General features: G+C 35.2%; 1 protein-coding gene across 6 annotated transcripts in view; it reads left to right on the top strand.

Moving 5' to 3' along the window:
• ADAMTS20 (ADAM metallopeptidase with thrombospondin type 1 motif 20) overlaps window positions 1-26,737 on the top strand; it is a 210,862-nt gene that overhangs the window by 22,568 nt on the left and 161,557 nt on the right. For 5 of the 6 annotated variants that reach the window (XM_063672647.1, XM_063672643.1, XM_063672644.1 and 2 more), the window contains exon 3: window positions 51-210. The exons of the other annotated variant lie outside the window; for it this stretch is intronic. In XM_063672647.1, coding sequence (XP_063528717.1) covers window positions 51-210 — 160 coding nt within the window. The remainder of the gene's footprint in view (window positions 1-50; window positions 211-26,737) is intronic. 6 annotated transcript variants of the gene reach the window in all.

Genomic DNA, 26,737 nt, shown 5'->3' with positions numbered 1-26,737 from the left:
ATTCTTGGTGACTGTTAGGAAAAATTCGTTTTTGTTTCCTTTATTTTCAGACGGGAACATTTAAAGGACAGGACGGTGAATATTTCTTAGAACCTATAATGAAGGCAGATGGGAATGAATATGAAGATGGTCACAACAAGCCACATCTTATATACAGACAAGAATTAAATAACTCTTTTCTGCAGACTCTGAAGTATTGCAATGTGTCAGGTAAACTGTGAAATAGAACTCTTTTCAGCTAAATAGTGATACTATTTAAATCTTTTTTTATAGGTTATAATTTATATATTTCCCTTCAATATTTTATCTATTTTTAATTAATTTTTTAAATTCAGAAATAAAAATTGTGTATGTTTAGCATGTATGACATGTTGCTTTGAAGTATGCATACATTGTGGAATGGCTTAATCAAACTAATTAACAAATGCATTAACTCACGTACTTATTTTTCTTTTTTTTGTGGTGAGAACACTTAAAATCTACTCTTAGCAGTTTTCAAGAATACACTGCATTGTTATTAACTATAGTCACCATGTACAGTACGGTAGCCTATTCCTCTTATCTAACTGAAATTTTATGCCCTTTGAACAACATCTTTCCTTCCCCTCTGCAACTGCAGCCTCTGGTAACCACCATTCCACTCTTTACATCTATGAGTTCAACTCTTTTAGATTCCACATATAAATGAGGTCATATGATATTTCTTAAATATTGAAGGACATGATCCTTTAAACAATCTTTTCACCTGTATGGATGCATTAGAGATTTTTCTGTCTGTAGATAACTTTTTTTTGTAATAAACTAAATTTGAATCCCAAAAGTTTTTCAATATATGAGTTTGGTAGCAAATAATCATAGAAAAATTTTACTTTAATCTGTTAGTCACATTAGTATTATTTAATTTTTTTCAGCAGGATTTAGATGAAAAAAAAAATTCCTGAACCTAAGTAACAGTAAAAACACATTGCTCAATTTTGCATGGTTTTAACTTTATATAAAATGGAAACATATTGTATATAGTTTTCTGTGATTTATCCTTTTTGCTTAGTATTGTTTCTGGGGTTCATCTATTTTGGTACATGTAGGAACAGTTCATTTATTTTCATTGTTGTACAACATTTCATTGTTTGAGGGTAACACAGTTCATATACCAATTTTCCTGTTGAGCTTTTGGGCTGTTGGCAGTTTTTTGGTGTTAGAAGCAATGCTGCTGTGAATATTCTGGTCCCCATCTCCTGTTTTTGAGCGTTTCTCCAGGATATACACATAAATACTAGATAATTCCACATTGTTTTACAAAGTGATTTTTAAATCAATATTATAGTTTCACCAATCTATGAGAGAGGTATATTTTCATCATTTTTTTTCTATAAAATTTAGACTACTAAAGATTTATAATAGATTAGAATCTAAGAACCATAGATTTCTACAAAGAGTATATCTGTGGCTGGTAAAATACTTACATATTGTATAAAAGTTTTATTTATTAAGAGTGTGTCCATATAGGTACACGTATCTTCATGATTCATAGAATGACATGCAATGATATTATGGAGAAAAGGTACCTGCCGTTACCATCAAAGTACAAAACCTAGACAAAAGAGTGGGATTAGCAAGGATTTATTTGAGATCATAGGTGTCCGTAAACTATAGTTCCAAACACTGTGATGCCATCTGTTTTGAGATATAATGATATGTAGGCCTTTGATGGTTTTCACTGGGAATGCACTTCTTAACCTTTAGAGTGGTTCTCACTGTGTCTAAGGCTGTGTTTTAAATCTATTGACATAATAGATGCCTTTCTTATGCTTTTAATATGAGCATAAGGGTTTCATTTTTATGGCTTCAAAGAAAACACAAATGGGTACAGCTTCACAATAGAATTCTACAGAAGGCAGCTTATGCTTGTTCTGATCTACTATTCAAGAGCAGCTTGTTTAATGAATTGTTTAGCTTCTTAGGAAGAAAACCACAAAGTAACATTCTGAATACATAAATGTTTCAAATAATTTGGAAGGTTTTGCATTCACAAGCAAGAATATAACTCAAGGAAAGCTAAGTTTTTTTTTTTGTTAAACAGTTTTATACTAAAGATTTATTAGAAAGCTACAAATAGAAAGCGATGTAATTTCATTTTCTTTTAATCATAAAATACATTTTTTTCTACAATATTTATCTAATAAAATGTAAAAGGTAGTATCCTTTTCAAGTCTTAAATTGCCTCCAATTTTAGGTACAATCAGCATACACATTTTTAATCACTAATAAAGGCAATTAATTAATGGCCTAAAAATTAGCTAACAAATACTCATATTTTAGTAAAAGTGGAACGTTGCAAATGCAATTAAAATTATCTAAGGTATTTTTTTCCTCCCTCAGTTCACACGTTGTTTAGAAATACTTGGAGGTTTTATATATTCTTCTTAAAAGTTTTAATAGCTTTTGGGGTACTAGTGGTTTTGGTTACATGGATGAATTATATAGTGGTGAATTCTGATATTTTAGTGCACTTGTCACCCAAGTAGTGTACCTTGTACCTAAAATGTAGATTTTTATTCCGCACCCCCCTCCTACCCTCCTGCTTCTGAGTCTCCAAAGTCCATTATATCATTCTGTATGCCTTGCATACTCATAGCGTAGCTCCCACTTATAAGTGAGAACATATGGTATTTGGTTTTTCATTCCTGAATTACTTCCCTTAGAATGATGGCCCCCAGCTCCATCCAACTTGCTGCAAAGGACATTATTTCATGCCTTTTTGTGGCTGAGTAGTATTCCATGGTGTATATGTACCACATTTTCTTTATCCACTTGTTGGTTAGTGGGCACGTAGGTTGGTTTCATATCTTTGCAACTGTGAATTTGACTGCAATAAACATATGTGTTCATGTGTCTCTTTCATATAATGATTTCTTAGATTGGGTAGATGCCCAGTCGTCATATTTGCTGGATCAATTGGTGGATCTACTTTTAGTTCTTTAAGGAATCTCCATACAGGTTTCCATAGAGGTTGTACTAATTTATATTCCCACCAGAAGTGTAACAGCATTCCCCTTTCACTACATCCATGCCAGTATCTATTGTTTTTTGACTTTTTAATAATGGCCATTCTTACAGGAGCAAGGTAGTATCCCATTGTGGTTTTAATTTGCATTTCCCTGATGATTAGTGATGTTGAGCACTTTTTCATATGTTTGGCCATTTGTATATCTTCTTTTGAGAACTGTCTGTTCATGGACTTTGCCCACTTTTTAATGGAATTATTTGCTTTTTTTCTTGCTGATTTATTTTAGTTTCTTGTAGATTTTGCATACCAGTCTTTTGTCAGATGCATAGTTTGCAAATATTTTCTCCAATTCTCTGGGTTGTCTGTTTACTCTGATGATTATTTCTTTTGCTGTGCAGAAGCTTTTGGATTATTCAAGTTCCATTTATTTTTTTTGTCATGTTTGCTTTTTGGGTCTTAGTCATAAATTCTTTGCCTAGGCCAATGTCCAGAAGAGTTTTCCCTAGGGTTTCTTCTAGGATTTTTATTGTTTCAGGTCTTAGATTTAAGACTTTAATCCATCTTGAGTTGATTTTTGTACAAGGTGAGAGATAGGGATCCATTTTCATTCTTCTACAGGTGGCTATCTAACTCTCCCACTATTTATTAAACAGGGCACCCATTTTCCAATTTATGTAGTATGCTCTGTCAAAGATCAGTTAGTTGTAAGTATTTGGCTTTATTTGTAGGTTCTCTATTCTGTACCATTGGTCTATGTGCCTACTTTTATACCAGTACCATACTGTTTTGCTTACTATAGCCTTGTAGTATAATTTGAAGTTGGGTATATATTGCCTCCAGATTTGTTTTTTTTTTTTTTTGCTTAGGATTGCCTTGGCTATTGGTCTCCTTTTTAGTTCCATATGGATTTTCGGATTTTTTTCCTAATTCTTTGAAAAATGATGTTGGTATTTTGATAGGAATTGCATTGTATCTGTAGATTGTTTTTGGCAATATGGTCATTTTTCAGGATAATTTCCAATCCATGAGTATGGAATGTATTTCTGTTTGTTTGTTATTCATTTATGCTTTCTTTCAGCAGTGTTTCATAGTTCTTGTTGAGATCTTTCACCTCCTTGGGTAAGTATATTTCTAAGTATTTTATTTTATTTTTTGCAGCTATTGTAAAAGGGATTGAGTTCTTGATTTGGCTCTCAGCTTGATTGTTTTTGGTGTATAGCAGTGCTACTGGTTTGTTTATGTTGATTTTATAACCTGAGACTTTACTGAATTTGTTTTTTAAATCTAGGAGTCTTTTGGAGTACTGTTTAGTCTTTTCTAAGTATACGATCATATCATTGGTAAACAGAGATAGTTTGACTTCCTCTTTTCCAATTTGGATGCCCTTTATTTCTTTCTCTTGCCTGATTGTTCTGCCTAGGATTTCCAGTATTATATTGAGTAGAAGTGGTAAAAGTGGGCATCCTTGCCTTGTTCCAGTTCTCAGAGGGAATGCTTTCAACTTTTCCCCATTCAGTGTGATGTTTGCTGTAAGTGTGTTAAATATGGCTTTTATTATTTTGAGGTATGTTCCTTCTATGCCTAGTTTGTTGAGGGATTTTAGCATAAAGAGATGCTGGATTTTTTTCAAATGCTTTTTCTACATCTATTGAGATCTTTTGGTTTTTGTTTCTAATTCTGTTTATGTGATATATTACCTTTATTGACTTGTGTATGTTAAATCATCCCTGGATCCTTGTGATGAAACACACTTGATTATGGTATATTATCTTTTTGATGTCTTTTTGGATTTGGTTACCTAGTACATTGTTGCGGATTTTTGCTTCTATTTTTATCAAGGATATTGGTCTGTATTTTCTTTTTTTGTTATGTCATTTCCTGGTTTTGTTATGTCATTTCCTGGTCAGTATCAGAGTGATACTGACTTCATAGGATATTTATGGAGGATTCCCTGTTACTCAATTTTTTGAAATCGTTTTATTAGGATTGGTACCAATTCTTCTGTGAATGTCTGGTAGAATTCAACTGTGAATCTATCTGGCCCTAGGCTTGTTGTTTGCAATTTTTAAAATCACTGATTCAGTCTTACTGCATGTTATTGGTCTGTGTAGGGTTTCTATTTCTTCCTGATTTACTCTAGGATGGTTGTATGGTTCTAGGAATTTATCTGTTTTCTCTGGGCTTTCTAGTTTGTGCGCATACAGGTATTCATAGTAATATTGAATGATCTTCGTATTTCTGTGGCATCAGTTGTAATGTCCCTAGTTTCACTTCTAATTGAGCTTATTTGAATCTTCTCTCTTCTTTTCTTGGATAATCTCACCAATGGTCTATTAATTTTGTTTATCTTTTCAAAGAACCAGGTTTTTGTTTCATTGAATTTTTTTTTTTTTGTATTGTTTTTGTGGTTTCAATTTCATTCGGTTCTGCTCTGAACCTTTGTTATTTATTTTCTTCTGCTAGCTTTGGATTTAGTTTGTTCTTATTTCTCTAGTTCCTTGAGGTGTATATTAGATTGTTAACTTGTGATCTCTCAGACTTTTTGATGTACAAATTTAGTGCAATAAACATTCCTCTTAGCACTACTTTTGCCCTGTCCCAAAGATTTTGATAACTTGTGTCAGTATTATCATTCTTTTTAAATAGTTTATGAATTTCTATCTTGATTTCATTGTTAACCTAAAAATCATTCAGGAGCAGATTGTTTAATTTCCATGTATTTGTGTAGTTGTAGGGGTTCCTTTTGGAGTTGATTTCTTGTTTTACTTCACTGTGATCTGAGAAGATATTTGATATGATTCCTATTTTTTTTTTTTTTTTTTTTTGAGATGGAGTCTTGCTCTGTCACTCAGGCTGGAGTGCAGTGGTGCGATCTTGGCTCACTGCAAGCTCCGCCTCCCGGGTTCACACCATTCTCCTGCCTCAGCCTCCCAAGTAGCTGGGATTATAGGTGCCCGCCACCACGCCCAGCTAATTTCTTTTTGTATTTTTAGTACAGACGGGGTTTCACTATGTTAGCCAGGATGGTCTCGATCTCCTGACCTCGTGATCTGCCCACCTCGGCCTCCCATAGTGCTGGATTACAGGCGTGAGCCACTGCATGCCTGGCCGATATGATTCCTATTTTTAAAAATTTATTGAGATTTGTTTTTTGGCCTACCATATGGTCTATCTTAGAAAATGTTCCATGTGCTGATGAGAAGAATGTGTATTCTGCAGTTTTGGGGTAGAATATTCTGTACATATATCTTGGGTTCCTTTGTTCTAGAGTGTACATTAAGCCTAGTGTTTCTATGTTGCCTTGCTGTCTTGATGATTTGTCTAGTGCTGTCAGTGGAGTATTGAATTCCCCCATTATTATTATGTTGCTATCTCATTTCTCAGGTCTAGTAGTAATTGTTTTATGAGTCTGGGAGATCCAGTGTTAGGTGCATATAATTTACAGTTGTAATTTCTTCTTGTTAGATTGATCCTTTTATCATTATATAATGACCTTCTTTGAATTTTTTTTCTTTTTTTACTGTTGCTGCTTTAAAGTCTGTTTTATCTGATATAAGATTGACTACTGCTCACTTTTGGTTTCCATTTGCATTCAATGTATTTTTCCACCTCTTTACCTTGAGTTTATATGAATCCTTGTGTTAGGTAAGTCTCTTGAAGACAGTAGATATTTGGTTTGTGATTTTTAAAAATCCATTCTGCCTATCTGTATCTTTTAAGTGGAGAATTTAGGCCATTTACTTTCAGTCATAATATTGAGATGTGAGATACTGTTCCATTCATCATGTTAATTGTTACCTAGATACTTTTTTCATTGTGTAATTGTTTCATAGGCCCTGTGAGTATTACACTTTCAAGAGATTCTATTTTGGTGCATATTAAGCTGTTGTTTCAAGATTTAGAACTCCTTTCAGCACTTCTTGTAGGGATGGTCTGGTAGTAACAAATTCCTTCAGCATTTGTTTGTCTGAAAATGATTTTATTTCCTCTTCATTTATGAAATTTAGTATTGCTGGATACAAAATTGTTAACTGACAGTTGTCCTGTTTAAGGAGGCTAAAGCTAAAACCCCAAATCCCTTCTTGCTTGCAAGGTTTCTGCTGAGAAGTCTACTGTTAGTCTAATAGGATTTCCTTTATAGGTTCCCAGATGCTTTTGTCTCATAGCTCTTAGAATTCTTTCTTTCATGTTTACTTTAGACAGCCTGATGGCTATATGCACTGATGATGACCTTTTTGCAATAAGTCTCCCAGGAGTGCTTTGAGCTTCTTGTATTTGGACATCTAAATCTCTAGTAAGGCCTGGGAAGTTTTCCTCAATTATTTTCTCAAACAAAATTTCAAAAGTTTTTGCTTTCTCTTCTCACTCATAAACACCATTTATTCTTAGGTTTGGCTGTTTTACCTAATCCCAGACTTGGATTGTTTTACATAATCTTAGAATCTTTGTTCATTTCTCTTAATTATTTTTTGCTTATTTTTGTCTGATTAGATTAATTTGAAAGCCTTGTCTTTGAGCTCTGAAATACTTCGTTGTAATTGTTCTAGTCTGTTTTTGAAAGTTTCCACTGCATTTTGTAATTCCCTAAGTATGTCTTTCATTTCTAGAAGTTCTGATTGATTTTTCTTTGATATCTATCTCTTTAGAATTTTTTCCTTGTTTTTTAAATTTGTTTATGTTAGTTTTTACCTTTCATCTTTCTTCTTCTTGAGTAACTAAATAGTTAACATTTTGAATTCTTTATCTGGCATTTCAAAGATTTCATCTTTATCTGGATCCATTGCTGGACCGCTAGTGTGTTCTTTTGCGTGTTTTATAGAGCCTTGTTTTGTCATATTACCAGAATTATTTTTCTGGTTCCTTCTCATTTGGGTAGAATATTTCTTCTAATTATTCTTGAATTTATTTTTGATTTGATTGTGTTTTTTTAATTTCTTTTTTTCCATCTTAAGGGTGTGACTTTAATGTTTACAGTTTACTGTAGTGTAATTAGGCTCTTGTTGCTTTCAGGGGTGAAGACTGTATGAGTTCCTTGATTATAGAGAGTGACAGCTTTCTCAGACGCTGGTTGTAGCAATGTGCTCAGTGTTTGAGCAAGTTCACTGTGTCCTATAGGGTTGGAATGGCAGCGGTCTCTTGAAGCTTATCTCATTCCTCCATGGTTTGTACTTTACTTTTTCCTAGAATTTTATTTACTAGGTTGAATATTCAGGCCAGTAGAGGAAGGGCCCATAGGGAAAAACTGGCTGTGGCTAAAGTAGGTGAGTAAATGCAATATCCAATGGTGGGCAGAGGGCCCATCCTTGACAGATGTGGCTAGGGAAGCTCTCAGTGAAATGCACTGAAGTTTTATCAGGCAGAAAGGCCAGAGCCACTTCAGCTCCCCTGCCAGGTCAGCAGGAAAGCTATCCACTTCCCAGACACAATCCTGACCCAGTGTTTCAGCTGTTCAGATTAGGCAGGCAGCTGTTTTAATCTGCAGGAATATTGATGTTCCAAGTAGAGAGGAATCTAGACTCTACCTCCCTTGCAAACCTGCACCTGGGGAGTATTCTTCTTGTGGGAATGCCGTCACCCTGAAGAGTTCCAGAAAGGCTGGTTATAGGTGTACTCATGCCAAACTCCTATGGGAAAAGCCTCAGTTGTGTCTGCAGTGGTGGATGAGGGAGAAAAGAAATCTCTGTCTTCAAGACCTTTCACAAGCACTAGGGCTACCTGAGTGTTGGGGTAGAGCTGCAGACTTTCCCTGCTGAGCCCAATACTGCAACTGTGCCTCTGCTGATATAAACTTGCCACCAGCAGAAAGGTCTGGAACTCAAGACCTGCCATCTGGGTTCTTTTATCCCATGGGGTGTTCCCTTGATGTGGTTCATTCCCTCTTCCCCTAGGAGTAGGAATCCCTGAGAACCAGATTACTGGGAATGCCATCGCACCTTTGAGTCTAGCTGCCAGTGGGGCTGCAACACTCTAGGCTAGTGCTGGGGAACATCTGCAGTGAATCCAATTACGTGACCCGTCCTCAAGTCTCCTTGCAGTGGGTACCAGCGCCAGCTCTTATGGGAGTGGTGAGGGAGTGACATAGATTGTGAGATTCCTTGGTTGTCGATAGCCTTAATGTGTTGACTTGCTCAAAAGCCAGTTGTGGTAGTAATGAACTGATCCCATTAATTACTGGACTGTTTGGACAGGCTCAGGACCTCCTGATTAGCCAAGGTAATGCAGACTATTGTGATTGCTGCCGTCATGTGCAATTTAACTCCTTCCTGGGCAAAATGTTTACTTGGAGATGCTGCAATGGACTGTGTCAGTTGGCCTCTAGCCAGGAGGTGGTGCTTGCAGGAGAGCACCAGCTACAGTAGCAGTGGTGGGATTTGTGCTTGCCTTATGTTACCCAGGGGAGGTACTCTGGTTTCTCAGGTGATGTATGGGGCCATAAAGCTCCCCCAAAATGTCTGTCCTTTGTGTTAAGCTACCAGGGTGGTTGGGGGGAGGGGGATGCTGGGGCATGGGCAAAGCCAGCTGGGGGCTGGGTCAGGCAAGTCCTTGCTCTGACTCTCTGAGTGTGGGGCAAGGAACAACCCCTCTGGGGGTCAAGGGATAGGTCTCTGGTCACTGGGGAGATGGTCTCGTGTTCCAGAGGAGAGCATAGCTTCCTCTACTACACAGAAGTATTCACCCAGGGAGTAGGGAGTAGCAGGCAGCAGTAAGCCCCATCCAGCTCCTGTGCATTTGGCAAGGTAGATCTCAAAGTCACAATTTTTCTGCTAGCAGCAGCAAGCTAAATTTTAGGCCATCTAAGCTCAGAACTCAACAGCAGCTTTCAAGCCACATCCCTCCCAGGTTGCCTGCACAGCTGGGGTACCCAACTCCTGCACTCTTTCCACTTGCCCCCCACCCCCACCTGGTTCTGGCCAAGGGAGTTCTTCCCCACTTGAGGTTATATCACAAAATTCATTTGGGAGCTTTTTTCAACTTATGACCACTGCCTGAGTTAATTGGCAGAACTTCCATGAGGTCCCCTGTGAGACAAAATAAGGAATGGCTTCCGCCGTTCTGCACGGAGACTGGGAATGCATGCAAGACTCTTTCCACTGCCTCTCCTACTTTTATATTCCTTTCCTTAAATCAATTCCAGCTCTGGGTATGGTTAAGGCCTTGTCCTGTGACCTGGATTCCCAGGTTTCCTGGTGGGGGTGTATTTCCTGGAGGCAGTCTCTCCCCCTTGCACATTTTGGGGACCAAAGGTCTTGTATGTTCTAACGGATGAACCTTCAGGAGGTTCCCCAAAGAATCCTTTAAATAGGTGGGCCTACAGATTTAGCACATGAGACAAAGTGATTAAATGGAAAAGGAAAAGTGACATCTTTTTCTGATACAGTATTTCTGTTGTTAGTTTTAATTCATTATGACCCTAAAATATTACAATTCATGGTGGTTTCAGGCTTGAATTAAATTGTTTCCAAGGTCAAAGTTCACTGCGTCTCTCAAGGTCATCCAACTTACGTTTGGTAAACCTAGCCACTGTGGATGTCAGGCTCTCAAATGGATATCAGATATATTCTAAATAAAATCCTGTGGAAATGGTAAAGCAAGCAAATTAAAAACCCATGAGATGAACGAACACCAACAAAAACCCCCACAAACACCACCATCAAACAAAACTATACAAAATAAATAAACCCAAGTGAGGAAGGACCCTAAAAAGATTCACAGGAATGAAGAAAAGCCTCTGAATTCTGTTAAGTGTGGTTCTGCTATGGCTTGTCTCTAAGGGCAGATCACAACCAGTCTGTGTTCCTCAGGAGACCTCATTAGTTTTGCTCCACTTCCTTTGTCATCCACTCTGTCCCTCTCATCTCAGTGTCGTGGGTTAGGATGCAAAGGATTTGTAGAGCAATACAACAGATGACTGGATGGAAGTTGAAAATGAAATGTCTTTAGATGGTGATATGCTTTGGCTCTGTGTCCCCACCCAAATCTCACCTTGGACTGTAATCCCCATAATCCCTATGTGTCAAGGGTGGGACCAGGTAGGGGTAATTGGATCATGGAAGTGGCTTCCCTTATGCTGTTCTCATGATAATGAGTGGGTCTCATGAGAACTGATGGTTTTGTAAGTGTCTGGCATTTCCTGTTTGCACTTCTCCTTCCTGCCGCCTTGTGATTAAGGTGCCTTGCTTCCCCACTTCACCTTCTGCCATGATTGTAAGTTTCCTGAGGCCTCCCCAGCCATGATGCACTGAGTCAATTAAACCTCTTTCCTTTATAAATTACCCAGCCTCAGGTATTTCTTCATAGCAGCGTGAGAATGAACTAATACAGCTGGGTTTTAAGATGATGTCAGCCAGCTTTAAATTTCTGTGTTTTTCCTAAAAGTTTTCTAAATTTATTTATCCTTATAGTCTTTGAGTACCTGATGTTACAAAATGTATAAAGATTGGTTAGAACAGGGCTCTAGCCAAGAGGGAATGTGACATTTGTATCTTCTAAGTCCTGATGTGTGTGGAAAAGAGTAACCCATTTACTATATCAGGAGAGTAAGGTGCAGGTGTGTGTGTAGTCTGGGGAGGCAGGCAAGGCCCACAGAGACTAGTTGTGAAAGAACTTTAAGGATTTTGTTGCTTACCCCATAGGCATTGGGGAAACAAAAAAAAATTTAAAGCAGAGATATTATAAAAAATGTTTTAAAACAGATATTATATAATTTGCTTTAAAAAATAGTTGTATTAGTTGCTGTGGCAGCTTTTAAAAAAATATGTAATTTTGGCTTTGAATGATAAGAGGCAGAAGGTGGGGAGACTGAATTAAAGAAAAAAGCCATCTTATCAACAAAGGATTTAACTGTCAAACAAGGAAAAGTGCACATAAAGAAGTAAATTGAAGATAATTTCCTGAAAACATTTTTCTCAACTTTGAAGAGACGTTTATATTTTTTTGGTGAGTAATCTATTTGGAAAATATTTTTGTGAATACATGAGAACTGCCTTTTAAATAAAATTATGTACAGATTATTTCCCATTCCTTTAAATATAATAATTTAATCAGCATTGGTCTGGAGGAAGTCCAGTGTTTTTAGTTTCAGCAGAGGCCAGAGTTTGCTCAGTAAGCGAGTTATGGCTACGCTACTAACTGGCTTTGAGACCTAAAGTTCTCTAGGTCTTACCAAAAGTAGATAATGAATAGCTAATGAATTTAATCAGTTTCCTATTCAACTAATTGGCAAGCTTACAGGTTTTTAACTTATTAACTTTTTAACCTTACAGCTAAAGGGATCAGGCAGTTACCAGAAAGGAGTAAGGTGAGGTATCATGAAGGAACTGAGCTGTCCATTGGGCACTGGAATATACACGCTTCTTGCAAAAGATGCTTTGGGAATGTGAGACCAGTATTACCAGATCTTTTGTACTTTACAAAGAAGATGAAAATCTAGATTCTTTTTTTAAAGTGGAAAAAAATAAAAAGAAACATGAGAGCTGAATTTCGTTTGCAATCTCTTAGTTGATTTCTGAAGTCCCTACTATTTATAACATTTTATAAATGTGTGAGCAGAGAAGAAGGTGCCATTAATTAATGTAGGGACAGAGGATTATAAATATGGCCATGACCATGCCCATTATTGTGTACTATAACTTGTTAATGGTGTTTTAAAGAGTCAGCTTAAGCTTCTAAATCTACGTAGAGATGACTATAGAGATATTATTCTCCTTTCCAACATTTTTACTGGAACTACTCTTTCAAAGATCACTTATGACCTTCTACTTGCTAAAAGCGTTAATCTTTCTTGGTCTTATTGTTACAGTTTTGAGGAACATGTCACACTATCCATTAGCTTATCCTAATTGAATTTTCTTATGTCTTTGGCTTAACTGGCACACTTTGCTTTTAACTTTGTTTCTTTTCTTTCTTTCTTTCCTCCCACTTCCCTTCTTGGTTGTTATTGGTTTCCCATCTCCTAAGTTAAGCATTTTTTAAAGTGCTTTTCCTGGACCACCATTTTAGACTATGTTTTAATTTAGATTATGTATTTTTTTCTACTTTCTTAATTTTAACTACAAATTTAAATGATACATGATGTTAAAACTTTTAACTTAAGCGCTTGTTTTTAGATTAAAACTCAGGTCTATAAACTGCCTGACGTGCATGTTTTCTTGGATGTACCAGTGATATCTTAGATTCAATACAGTTAAGCCTGAAGCCGTTCTCTCTCTTTTATCTCTCTCTTCACCTACACCCTCCAAAAGAAGCCTTTTTTGGTGCCTAATTTATTTTTTACATTTAAAAAAACTTTAACTGAGGTATTAGTAAATATAATACAGGCTGTGGTAAAAGAATGAGAACTAGAAATAGTGCAAAACTGCCCAGTTTTTTGTTAAATCATTTCTTTTTTGCCATGGCATTTAATAATTTTGTGTATATTCTAGCAAATTGGGATTATTTGATGACCACTCTTCAGATTTTTTATTTGGGAGGTGGAGAGGCTGCAGGTAGAAAGACCAAGGTGATATTAAGGTTGTGACTTTCAAAATCTGATTGTACAACAGCTAATAAGATAAATTTCTGAATTCATTATCTCTCTCTTTTGTATATTGAGTACTAACTCTGGAGGAATCAATGCATAGCATTCAGCTGAAAAGAGAAAATATAGCATAGAGTGAATAAATGAAAAGTTTCTTACCATGGGGTAGGTGTGCCAGGAGAAGAAATGAGAAGGAAAGCCAGAAGAGTGCAGTGGTAAGACGCATACAGATTTTTCATGCTCCACGTTAGAATATGAGAGTGGAGTTGGACATTGAATAAGTGAAGAAAAAAGTTGATTGCTAAGAGGAGACTCCTGTTCTTGTTCCACATAAGAACTCTGCAAGATGAGGTGTCAACCTTGCCCCAGCATGATTTTTTTTTATTTGTTCATTTATTCATAAAATATTTACTGAATACCTTCCTCACTGTTGCAGGACTATCCTGTACAAGTGCAGTGAGGGAGGAAAGAGGGTTGTAGGAAATCAGCAAGAAATCAGTAGAAATAATGGTAGTGGGAGGCCAGATCATGTAGTTATGGGTGGCTCCAGGTTGTGGAATCCTGAAGATTAAACAGTTGGAGTGCTCTTTAATAGAAAATTATGAATACATAATTTCTACAGACCAAAAGTTTAAGCTTTTTTTAGGTTCATGGTGAATCCACCTCTACATTTAGGACATTTTAAGTCACAGTGCTGAATCTGGCTAAACTCTAACATTGGAAGCTACTGTTGGATATGGAGCATAGTAATGATGTAACCAGTCCACATTTTAAAGAGATCACTCAGATTATGTGGGAAAAAAACTAGGGGAACAAGCAAAAGCAAGAAAACCAATTAGGAGGTACTGCAGTATACTGCAATAATTGTGTTAAGAAGTGGTGAGGTGCTGAATTAGGGTGGTAACTACGAAGAAAGAGAGAGGTGTCCAGGTATTGTATTTATTTTAATGGTCAAGCTGACAGGTAAGTTGTAGGTGAGGGCTGAGAGTAAGAGAGTTGTCAGATTATTCTTTTTTTTTTTTTTTTTTTTTCTGAGCCAATGGAAGGATGGAGTTCTCATTTACTAAGATGGGGAAGTCTGTGGGAAATACAAGTTCAGGAGGGAATATTAACAACTAGGTTTTAGGCATTTTGAGTTTGAGTTGCCTGTTAGAAATCCAAAGGGAGAGAAGTAGGCAATAGAGTAAGTGAACTGGAGCATCAGTAGAGAGGTTTAGGCTTGAGATAAGAATTTAGGAGTCAGAATACCAACGATTTTTAAAGATGTAAGGCTGAATGAGATTGTCTGGGGAATAGGCTAGATAGAGAGACAGAAAAAATAAAAATCCAAAGACTGAACTATTCGGCATGCCAATAGTTGACAGTTGGGGAGATGAGGAGAAATCAACTAGGAAGATTGAAAAGTAGAGGTCAAGGACATTCTAAGAAGACTGAGGAATGTTTGCCCAAAAACCACTTGAGGAAAGATTTACAAGAAGGTAGGACTGATTAGTTGGCTAAATGGTATCGAGAATTCAAAGAGCATGAAGATTTAGAATTGATTACTGGATTTTGCAAAATAGATGATTGGTGACCTTAACAGGCTAATTAGAATGTGTTTGAGAATATTTGCATAAGTAAAACTTATAAAACTTAGGTATCATAAAGGAGAGTTAAGAGTTAGATGAATTGTCTTTAGTTCTCCCTTGTTGGAGACTAATCGTATTGTGGTGAAAACCTTCATTTAAAAAAAAAGGTGATATATTGAACTTTGGGATATAGCATTAAGTAAAATGAAATGAAATTCCTGATGCTTGAAGGCAGCATGCTCTTTAAGAGTCATCACCACTCCCTAATCTCAAGTACCCAGGGGCACAAACACTGCAGAAGGCCGCAGGGTCCTCTGCCTAGGAAAACCAGAGACCTTTGTTCATGTGTTTATCTCCTGACCTTCTCTCCACTATTATCCTATGACCCTGCCATATCCCCCTCTCCGAGAAACACCCAAGAATGATCAATAAATACTAAAAAAAAAAAAAAAAAAAAGAAAGTTCAAATTCTTAAATATTGACAGTGACATTCTAGATTACCATTTTCTAGGTGATGTAGTTTGCATTTATTAGTACTACCTTTCAATTTTTCCTTTTGTGGTGTAAGGTTATAAAAATGCCTTCCAGTTGATTTCCTGGGTAATAGCAGAATCTGTTTTCTCAGTAGCCTAAGAATTCTTTTTTTTTTTTTTTTTTTTTTTAATCAACTTATCTAATGTTTATTGAATACTCCAACCAACAACAGCAGAAAACATGTTTTTTCCAAGCACATAGGAAACAGTCACCAAGATATTTCAAGATGGACCATAAAACAAGTCTTAGCATATTTAAAATAATTGAAATTAATCAAACTGTGCTCTCTGATAGAATTAAACCTGAAATGAATTACAGAAAAGTACATGGAAATTTTTTAAATATTTGGGAATTTAAAAAGACACTTTTAAATAATCCATGGTCAAAGAGGAATTTTCGGAGAAAATTAGAAAATATTAGGAATGAGATGAAATGAAAATACAACATATCAAAACTTGAGGACTGAGCTACAGCATTGCCCAGGGGGAAATTTATAAACTAAATACCTATATTAGAAAAGAAGAAATACCTGTAATCAATAACCTGAGCTTCTACTATAAGAAATTACAAGAGTAAATTAAAACCAAAGAAGCAGAAGAAAGGCAATAATGATTACACTGAAAATCAATAAAACAACAGTGAAAAACAGTGGAGAAAATCTATAAAAGCAAAGGTTGATTTTTTGAAGAGATCAACAAATTGATAAACCCTTAGCTAAAATGACTGATTAAAGAGCAAAGCCACATATTAGCAAAACCAGGGATGAAAAAGGAGACATCACTATGAACTCTGCAGAAAATAAAATGATTATCAAGAAATATGGTAAAAAATCCGTGCCAAAAACTTGACAATATTTCATGGCCTTTAAAATAAAATTTATTTTGCATATTTAAGGCATATCACATGATGTTATTGGTTAAATGTGGATAGTAAAATGGTTACTATGGAAAAGCTAATTACCATATCCATTGTCTCACATGGTTACCTTTGGTGTTTTTGTTTTTGTTTTTTGTGGCAAGAGAGCTAACATCTACTCATTTAGCAGATAGAGGAAGGGGCCATGACCTAAGAAAACCAGACAGCCTCTGGAAGATGGAAAAAGCAAAAGAAACGGATTCTTTCCTGGCATCTCCAACATGCCCTGCTGACAATTTAATTTAATCCTAGTAAAACTCGTTGGGACTTCTGGCTTCCTGAACTGTAAAATTCTTGATATACCACTCTTAGAGGTACTGAATACTTAGGCACTTGTCTGAGTTTGTTTATGACATCCCTTGCTTGGGGTAGCTGACATTACAGAAAAGAATATTGCTACTGTAGTAAGATTTGGAACAAATACTTATGTGCTTGTAAACCTTTGCCTTAATCCTTAGATAAATGTCATTCTGACTCAGTCCTTTTGGTACAACTGCTTATGATTCTAGAGTCTCCTTCCCACCAAAGTCAACTCATGGAGTTTTCAGCTTTTTATGTTTATTTTTACCCAGTAAGCTTCATAGTTGACGTCATTACATTGGCCTCCCCCAGGGAATTCCTGAGCCTTAGAGCTGACCATCCTACCTCTTCCTTCTTGTCTTACATTGTCTGTTGCTGGGTCCCTCTCACTCCATATTTGAGCCTTCATGAGGCCTCAGTTTGGAGGAACCAGAGGAAAGCATTGTCATATATGTTTGGTTGACAAGGATCCTCTTGAAGATAAAGACTTTACATTTATTATTCATAATACAAAACTGTATTTTTGATATGTGGACATGTTTCACTCAAATTAAATAAAAATGATTTTATCAGTAAAAAAAAAAAAGAAAATAAGAACTTGATTTATCAATAATTTCAAACTTTGACTTATTCCTTTATGAAAACCCAAAAAGAGTGGAAAATAAAATTATCAATAGCAATGTTAGTAAAACCTTATCTTGTAAAAGATAATTGAGATATTTCAAAGGAATTTTAAAAACTTAGCATATATAACATTTATTCAAAAAGTATCTATATTGTAGATCTGTTTTGGACATTGAGGTCTCTTCCATTGGTCTATTTGTGCCAATGCCATACTGTTTTAGAGATATTATAGCTCTGTTATAAGTCTTGATATGTTGGAGGAAGCCTTTGACTTCATTCTTCTTCAAGATTTACTTAGCCATTCTTGACCCTTTAAATTTTACATACAGAGTTTAGAATCATCTTGTTTCCCAAAAGAAAAAAAGAGATATCTATTGTACTTCATTGAGTCAACAGATCAGTGTGGTGGTGAAATCACATCTTTAAAATATTGTGTTTTCTAACCCATGAATATGTTATATCGTCAATTTATTCTTTACTTTACCAAATAATATTTAATAGATTTCTTTGTGGAGGTCTTCACATCTTTTGTTAGTTTTCTTCTTGGGCATTTGGTGTGTTTTCTTTTGACAGTATTGTAAATGATATCATTTAACAATTTTATTTTCTAATTGCTATGTTTATTCTATATAAAAATGCAAGCATTTTAAAATATTGGCCCTATATTCAGCAACCTTGCTAAATTTATGTACTCAGTGGTTTATTTGTTGATTCTTTTGGATTCTGTACCTTGATAATCATGTAGACAGTTTATTTCCTCCTTTCTAATCTTTCAATATTTTATTTTTCTTGTTTTGTTACATTGGCTAGATTTTCTAGAACTGTCCTTACAAATAGCAATAACAAAAATCCTTGCCTCATTTCAAGTTTTAGAATGAAAGCTTTCAACCTTTTCTAATACATACAATGTTTGTTGTCGGTTTTTCTTAGGTACCCTTTATCTGGTTAAGGAAATTCTCCTAAATTTCTAGTTTACTAAGAATCTTTATTATGAATGGATGTTGAATTTTATCAAGTTTTTTCCCTGCATGTACCAAGATGATTATATAGATATATAAATATACATATTTCCTTTTATTAAGTTAATGTGATGAATGTGATTGATTCTCAAATGTCATGTCTACCTTATATTTTTGCCAGTCTTGGTTTGATAATGTTATCTTTAGAATTTTTGCATCTATGTTCAAGAGTAAATTTAGTTCGTAATTTTCTTTTTTTTATTATACTTTAAATTTTAGGGTACATGTGCACAACGTGCATAGTTTGTAATTTTCTTGTGTTGGATAGAAGAAGAGCAAGGACGATGAGGGCCTATTGAAGGGAATGATTAAAATAATGGACCATAGGATATAAGCTCTGTAAGGACATCATTTTTGTTTTATACAGTTGATACTCATTTAGATTTACTCACCAGGTAAAGAAGATAAGTGAAAATAAATAGATTTGTAGAGAGCAAGATATACAACTTTTTCTATCTAAAATATTAGATCACTAATCAGCCATGTAGCTCCTTTTATAGTTTTCGTTTGGTCTACCAACCACTTAATTGTAAATGCTTAGTGAAGTCAATTTGAATCTTTGGCTCTAGTAGAGAGCTGCTTAGCCACATGATGCTTTGCTTATGAAAAGGAAGCAGTAATTCTAATTATTTGCAATTAGAATCTGATTCAGAATTGCACCATTCAGAAGCAGCCCTATTTTTAAAGACATTGACACGTCTGACTGGGCTGCATTCACAGAGTACAAATGCAAGGGAAAACTGCAAAAGGAGGATGGTTCACGGTTTTGGCTGGCCCTAGCATGTGTTCAGTACTTTGTAAAGATCATATGTTGGAGTGAGTTGGACCCATCACCAGGACAGGAAACAAATATACTGTTTCATGTGGCGAGCATCTCAGACTACTGGACCTCAGGACTAATGTTTTCTCCCTTGAAAGAGAGCCAGAAAACTGAAGGCGGTGGGGCAGTGGGGTGGGGGATATCCTCCCTCCCCACTCTGACCTGTCAGCCTGCAATTTCTTTTGCACGTATTCAGTTGTATCCAGATACTAGATTTTTCTTGGTGTTAAATAAGATCGACAAAACATTCATTTGAAAAATGGTGAATTATTAAATTCTGGGATGTAGCATAAAATAAAATACCTGTTTGAGAATAAGTGTTCTATCTATAAACAATTTTAAAGTTTGATTTTTTCCTACTTTTGTCAACATCTAAAAATAGTGAACTTAGTAACAGCTGATAAAAGCCATGTGAATAAAACTGATTCCATAATCAACATATTAAGTACTATTAATATATCACATAGAATTTTTGTTTCTAACATTTAATATTCATTTAGTGACCATCTTTTAATTACATCTCTAAGTTTTTTAACACTAGATTTACTTTGGAAAATATCTTTAATATTTCTTATTTTAGAAAGTCTTTTAAGAAAATATGAAACGTTAGATGAACATTTCATATGAGAATTCTGTTGTTTTCAGTCAAAAGCTCTTTCAGAAATTACAGAGCCAGGAGGAGTAAATGTAGATTAATAAAAAAATTGGCAATAGTAGCATTAGAATTAAGAATGAGTTAAAGTGTAAACTTAGCTTATGTCTTAGATATCTGAATTATGACTTTTTAAACAAATATTCATCATAAATTACAGAGTTAATAACAAAAGGAAAAGCTCATACTAATATTTCATCAAATTATTTGAAAATGGTGTTGAAAATAGTATTATATCAATACTTGAATTGATGGAGTAAATAGAGAAGTTAAAAATTATAAATGGTTACTTTGAATTACCTTTGTATTTTGGAAAGTATTTTAGAATTCTTAGTACTTAAAATTATCTCAATGGTATTTCTAGAATGATTTTACGCACATGGAGCAGATAGTTAGAGATTGTGGTTGATCTAGCTTAGAAACAACCCATATAAAAATTTGAAAAACAAAAGGGAGTTATTTGTTGTCTGCTGTTAAATCATAGTCAGTGGACATGGCTTGAAAATGGAGTGCCACGAAGGCTCATCTGAAAATAGGAAGATAAGATTAATGTAGTAGAATCATGTATTACTGTCAATTTTAATAGCGTTATGCCATATACTAATTTCAGCAGCCTCACACATTTGCAAGAGTCACTCAGTAGATATCGATATTCAGCATGAATTCTGAACACATGGTTTTTCTTTAAAGAACAAAATGATACATTTCATTTACATGTTCAAATGCTAGAGTATATATTTAATTCACTGATAAAAGATTTTCAAAAGCACATCTTTTCAAGAAATAATAGAGGAAGAGGTTGGAATATCACAATGCTATATGTATAAGAATCCATCTAAATCTGACATTAGGATGCATTGATTCATCTTAGTCCGACTTCTTCACTTAGAATTTCTGGCAAATTGCATTTGAAGATGTGGAACACTTTTTTTGTTTTGTTTTGTTTTGTTTTTGAGATGATAGAGTCTCACTCTGTCACCAGGCTAGAGTGCAGTAGTGAGATCTTGGCTCACTGCAACCTCTGCCTCCCCGGTTCAAGCTGTTCTCCTGCCTCAGCCTCCCGAGTAACTGGGATTACAGGCATGCGCCACCACACCCAGCTGATTTTTGAATTTTTAGTAGAGGTGGGGTTTCCCATGTTGGCCAGGATGGTCTCGATCTTCTGACCACATGATCTGCCTGCCTCGGCTTCCTAAAGTGCTGGGATTACAGGCGTGAGTAAAGCATTTTTTAAAATGCAAAACGTGAGGCCAGGCATGGGGGCTCATGCCTTTAATCCCAGAGCTTTGGGAGGCAGAGGTGGGAGGATTGCTTGAGCCCAGGATTTCGAGACCAGCCTGGTCAATATAGTGAAAAAAAATGCAGAGGGCTACACAAACGATCCCCTTGTTTGTTTGTTTGTTTTTTTAGCTTGAGTTTATTCTCTCTCTTTTTTTTTAATTATACTTTAAGTTTTAGGGTACACATGCACAACGTGCAGGTTTGTTACATATGTATACATGCGCCATGTTGGTGTGCTGCACCCATTAACTCGTCATTTAACATTAGGTATGTCTCCTAATGCTATCCCTCCCCCCTCCCCCAACCCCACAACAGGCCCGGGTGTGTGATGTTCCCCTTCCTGTGTCCATGTGTTCTCATTGTTCAATTCCCACCTATGAGTGAGAATATGCGGTGTTTGGTTTTTTGTCTTTCCAATAGTTTGCTGAGAATGATGGTTTCCAGCTTCATCCATGTTCCTACAAAGGACATGAACTCATCATTTTTTATGGCTGCATAGTATTCCATGGTGTATATGTGCCGTATTTTCTTAATCCAGTCTATCATTGTTGGACATTTGGGTTGGTTCCAAGTCTTTGCTACTGTGAATAGTGCCGCAATAAACATACGTGTGCATGTGTGTTTATAGCAGCATGATTTATAATCCTTTGGGTATATACCCAGTAATGGAATGGCTGGGTCAAAATGATATTTCTAGTTCTAGATCCCTTTGTTTTAATGCTCTTCAAGTGTAGAGGTTAAGATGCCAAAAGCCGTAAAGAGACAGCAGGTGTGCATGTTCCTTTCCATTAAAAAAATCTTAAAAGCCTTTGAGTTTGTGAATGAACATGTACCTGTTTTCAGTTCCTGATGTATGCAGGAATCTTCGATGCAGCTTTTAAGGGAAGTGTGTCTTATACTTCTTTAGAACAAGTCCTATGGGTTGGTTTCTTGAGAATGTGGAAGAATAAAAAATATTTACTCTGTGACGCTTGACCAGTGTGCTCCATTGTCCTGTTAGTACACATAGTGGGAGGAGGTAGAATTTTTTGATATCTGTAGGATTAATGGGGGTAATTTGGGGGTTTCTAGTGCCTTCTTTTTTCCTTCAAGGCCACTAGATGAAAGGACAGTATCAGATCTGTCTCAGGTAGAGCCAAAAGCCTTTATATCCAAATCTTGGCTCAGTTCTATGCTTCTACAATGCAAGGAGGACCTCTGTAATGCATATTTTTGTGAACATGAGTAGCTAGTCTTTTAGTCTTCCAGGAATCAACATTTACCAACATGACCCTGGTTACTACATTCTCAACAGTCTTCATATATTACCACATTCAACCTTTAGAAGAGTCATGTGATGTGGAGTTCAGCTGTAATAATTGATACTGAGAAATCTGAATTTATATCTTTGCTATGCCATTTATTCAGTTGGTGGCTGTTGGAATTTCACCTAATCTGTGTCACATGTCTCTATGTTTTAAAATGTACACAATAATAGTAAGTGATTCAGGGGATGCAAGGAAGACTGATGGTGTAATGATTTGTTTCAAGTTTCAGCTGGCCACTGGCAAGTTCATAATCTTCTGCAAATTTATTATTAGTAGTTGAGGCCCCAATTATTAACTCGTGAAACTCTTTGAAAAAAGTACTATAAAATCTTTGGTAAGCTGCAAGCCATAATTCTAAAGTACTGGTTGAAATTTCTAATAATATTGAGAAATCACAGAGGACTGTAGATTTTCATACACTTTTATGTTACAAAATACTACTAATTTTTAAAATAAATATATTTCAGGTTTATATTTTATTATTTATATTACAATAGGCAGTTTAACCTTCCTGTTCCTCACTTTTCTCAGATATAATAATAATAATATCCTCATATATAAATGTAAAATTATTATCCTCATATATAAAATAAGGGTATTTTATTTTATTAGTTATATTACAATAGGCAGTTTAACCTTCTTGTTCCTCACTTTCCTCATATATAATAAAATATTATCTTCATATATAAAATTATGATTATAATTATCCTCATATAAAAATTATCCTCATACATAAAATGAGGATAATAGTACTTACCTCATAGGGTTTTTGTTAATGCCAAATGAGATAACATATGTGAAGTGTACTAGTACCTGATATGTAATAAGCACTCAGTATTATATCTTTATTGTTTTTGATAGTAGTATTAATAAGAAAACTCAATAGCGTGGCAACATAGGGCATATAATAGATCCAGAAAACAATTTAAATCATAAGAAAATGTGAGATTTCACAATACATCTGATATGGTCACACTTTATCTCAAGGGTCACCCAGCTATTTGATCTGTTGCACATTCAGCAAGTTGTTTGAGATGTTGAGTCTAGAATAAGTATCATTTCACTTTTCTGTCCTCATTTAAAAAATGGATGGTTGCATGCTAGTGAAGAAGTGTAAAATGTGTTTCCTTATCTGGTCAAATATAGAGCATTATATCAATTCTAGCCTGTGTACAGACATCAGAATGAATGTTGTACTTAATATTAGGCAAATCAAAGAGCACATATGTGTGTTTGAATTGTTCCTATTGTACGTCACAATTATTGTTCCTACCCTGAAGATCTGGCCTGATAAACTCTTTTGTCTTGCTCTTCAATATATTCTTTTCTTTCATTTCCCTCTCTCACTACCTTTCTTCTTTCTATCTCCCTCCTCCATTATCCTTCCTTTCTTCATCCTAATCCTTTTTCTTTCTTTCCACGAACATTTACTGAGCACTTACAAAAGGCAGAACATATTGCCTAACAGTGTTCTCAGTCTTTAGGGAATTTATAGCTTGGTGGTGGTGACTGTGTTTAGGGGTGGGCTAGTAGGGAAATGCTTAGACTTTATCTTATGGGCAATGAAGATCCATTATATCTCGTCCTAAATAAGGATGAGATAAAAGGAAAGTTTCTAAAAATGAATCTTTTTGGACATAAATGAAGGATGAATGGGAGGGACAAGAAATTGAAGATGGCAGGAACATTTGGGAGACTCTGTGTCTAATTTTGTATTCATTATTCTAATAATGTTCTGAGGTGAGAAGGACCTGAATGAGTTTGGAGGCAAGGACCCTGCAGGAGAAGCAATACAAGCAGCATTTTGAAGGAGAAATGGCCAAACTTGGTGACTAGATAAAAAGGGTGAAGGAGGGATAGGAGGAACCCAATGGTAATGTTCAGTTTTGAATATGAGTTATAGGTATTGGGAGGCTATTTCTCACATTAATAGAAGGGGAAACTGTATGAGAGAAGAAAATGATGAATTCAGCTTTGTATGTTTAAATATGAGGTGCCGGTAGGACATCCAAGTAGAATTACGGGATTCTAATTACATTATTATTTAACAATAATTTTCTAGTTTTTTATATTCTTAATATTATTTTAACATCCTCCTTGCATTCTAGAATACACCATGCTGTTATAAGAGATATTCAGTGATTGTAATTTTCAAGTGTTTTACGCTCTAGTGGGCAGATTATCATTGTTGCCTGGTGTGTGTGATTTTGTATTTTGGTTTGGTCTAAATTAGTTTTGGGTCATAATACACTTGTTATTAATAAAAGACAACACATTATTTTAACATTTGACTCAATAGGACCTAAATAGAAAGGGATGCATTACATAGAAATGATGTAATTGAATTGGCCAATGTGCTTTGAATAGTGGCCATCTGTATAGGGTATTTGGAAAGGTAAGGAATTGTATCAACATTTGTAACACCACTTAGGTATAAATACAAAAAAAAAGTAATGAGATTAGATATTTAGCCAAGAAAATAGTAATATATGCTGTTTTTAAAAATAACAATTTAAATTTAAAATTACAGTAATAAAATAAGCTCATTGCAATAATTTAAAGAGCACTGAGGTGTTAAAGAAAACATGTAATAGTTTTACTGTCTCCCTCTTCTGTCTCACTTATTGTTAAATGTTTGTGGTGTATACCTTTTAGGCTTATTATATAAATTTTATGAGTACTTGTATATTTGGAAAACAGTTTGTTTTTACAAAACTGGGATTGAACTACACACGGCATTTATATTTTTACTTAAAAATGCATTCTGGACATCTTTCCATATCAAAACTTACAGACCTAATTCATTCATTTAACAACTGCATAACATTCCATTATTCAACCATTCCTCTATTGAGGATTATTGTCTTAATTGGTTTCTTATTTAGTCTCCTGGATTTTTCAGTTATGCAAGCCTTTCATCTACAAAATAAAATCAGAACAATGAAAAAATTTTCTTCTTAATATTCATACTGTTTATTTCATTTTATTTTCTTATTGCTTTAGCTAGTATTACCAAAACAATTTTATATGATAGTGATGAGAGCCAGCATATTGCTTTAATAGCAGTCAGTTTGGTATATTACTATTTACTAAGAAGTTATTAATAATATAATACATATTTATGAATATATGACCCAATACAATATATAGGACCTGGATAACAACTCAAATGCAACCACATAATTTCACTGCCCTCACCCATTTTGTTCACTTGCCTCCTTTTACCTGAAGCAACCAGCATTCTTAATTCCATGTTTGTCATCTCCTTGCTTTCTTCTTCTTATGTGATGTTATTATACCCATATATGGCATATATTTTTATTTTAGTTTTTAACTATATTTTAAAAACTCTGTTGGATTTAATTTTCTCACTTTCCTTATAGTGACAAGATTTATTAACACTGTTGTGTGTTCAAGTAATAAATTATACAGTTCTTCAAAATTGTTCAATTACTTTGCCAAAGAGTTGTGTAGAATGTTCTCTTATGGTTGATTCCATTGCTGATGAAATTAAACCCCTGAGATCTGTATTGATAACATTGTATTTGTTGTTAAATTTTGATTCTCTTTCCTTTTGTCTTTAAACGTCATTGTCAAGCAGAGTCCTTGTATCATTCTATTATAAAAATAAATGCACACATATGTTCATTGCAGCACTATTCCCAATAGCAAAGACATGGAATCAACAAATGCCAATCAATGATAGACTGGAAAGAGAAAATGTGGTACATATACAACATGGACTACTATGCAGCCATAAAAAGGAACAAGATCATGTCCTTTGCAGGAACATGGGTAGAGTTGGAAGCCATCATCCTCAGCAAACTAACTCAGGAAGAGAAAACCAAACACCTTATGTTCTCACTATTTACAAGTGGTAGTTGAACAATGAGAACACATGGACACAGGGAGGGGAACAACACACACTGGGGCCTGTCAGGGTTGGGGGAGGGAGAGCATCAGGAAAAGTAGCTAATGCATGCTGGGCTTAATACCTAGTTAGCTAGAATGAATAAATTCTAGTACAACAAGGTGACTACAGTCAGCAATAATTTATTGTACATTTCAAAATAACTAAAAGAATATAATTGGATTATTTGCAACACAAGGAAAGGAGAAATGCTTCAGATGATTTATACCCCATTTACCCTGATGCTGTTATTATGTGCTATATGCCTCTATCAAAATATCTCA

This window comes from Pongo pygmaeus, chromosome 10 (genome assembly GCF_028885625.2).
Source record: "Pongo pygmaeus isolate AG05252 chromosome 10, NHGRI_mPonPyg2-v2.0_pri, whole genome shotgun sequence".
Taxonomy (NCBI): domain Eukaryota; kingdom Metazoa; phylum Chordata; class Mammalia; order Primates; family Hominidae; genus Pongo; species Pongo pygmaeus.
The sequence above is the reverse complement of the archived record's forward strand: the minus strand, read 5'-3'. Positions and strand labels throughout refer to the sequence as shown.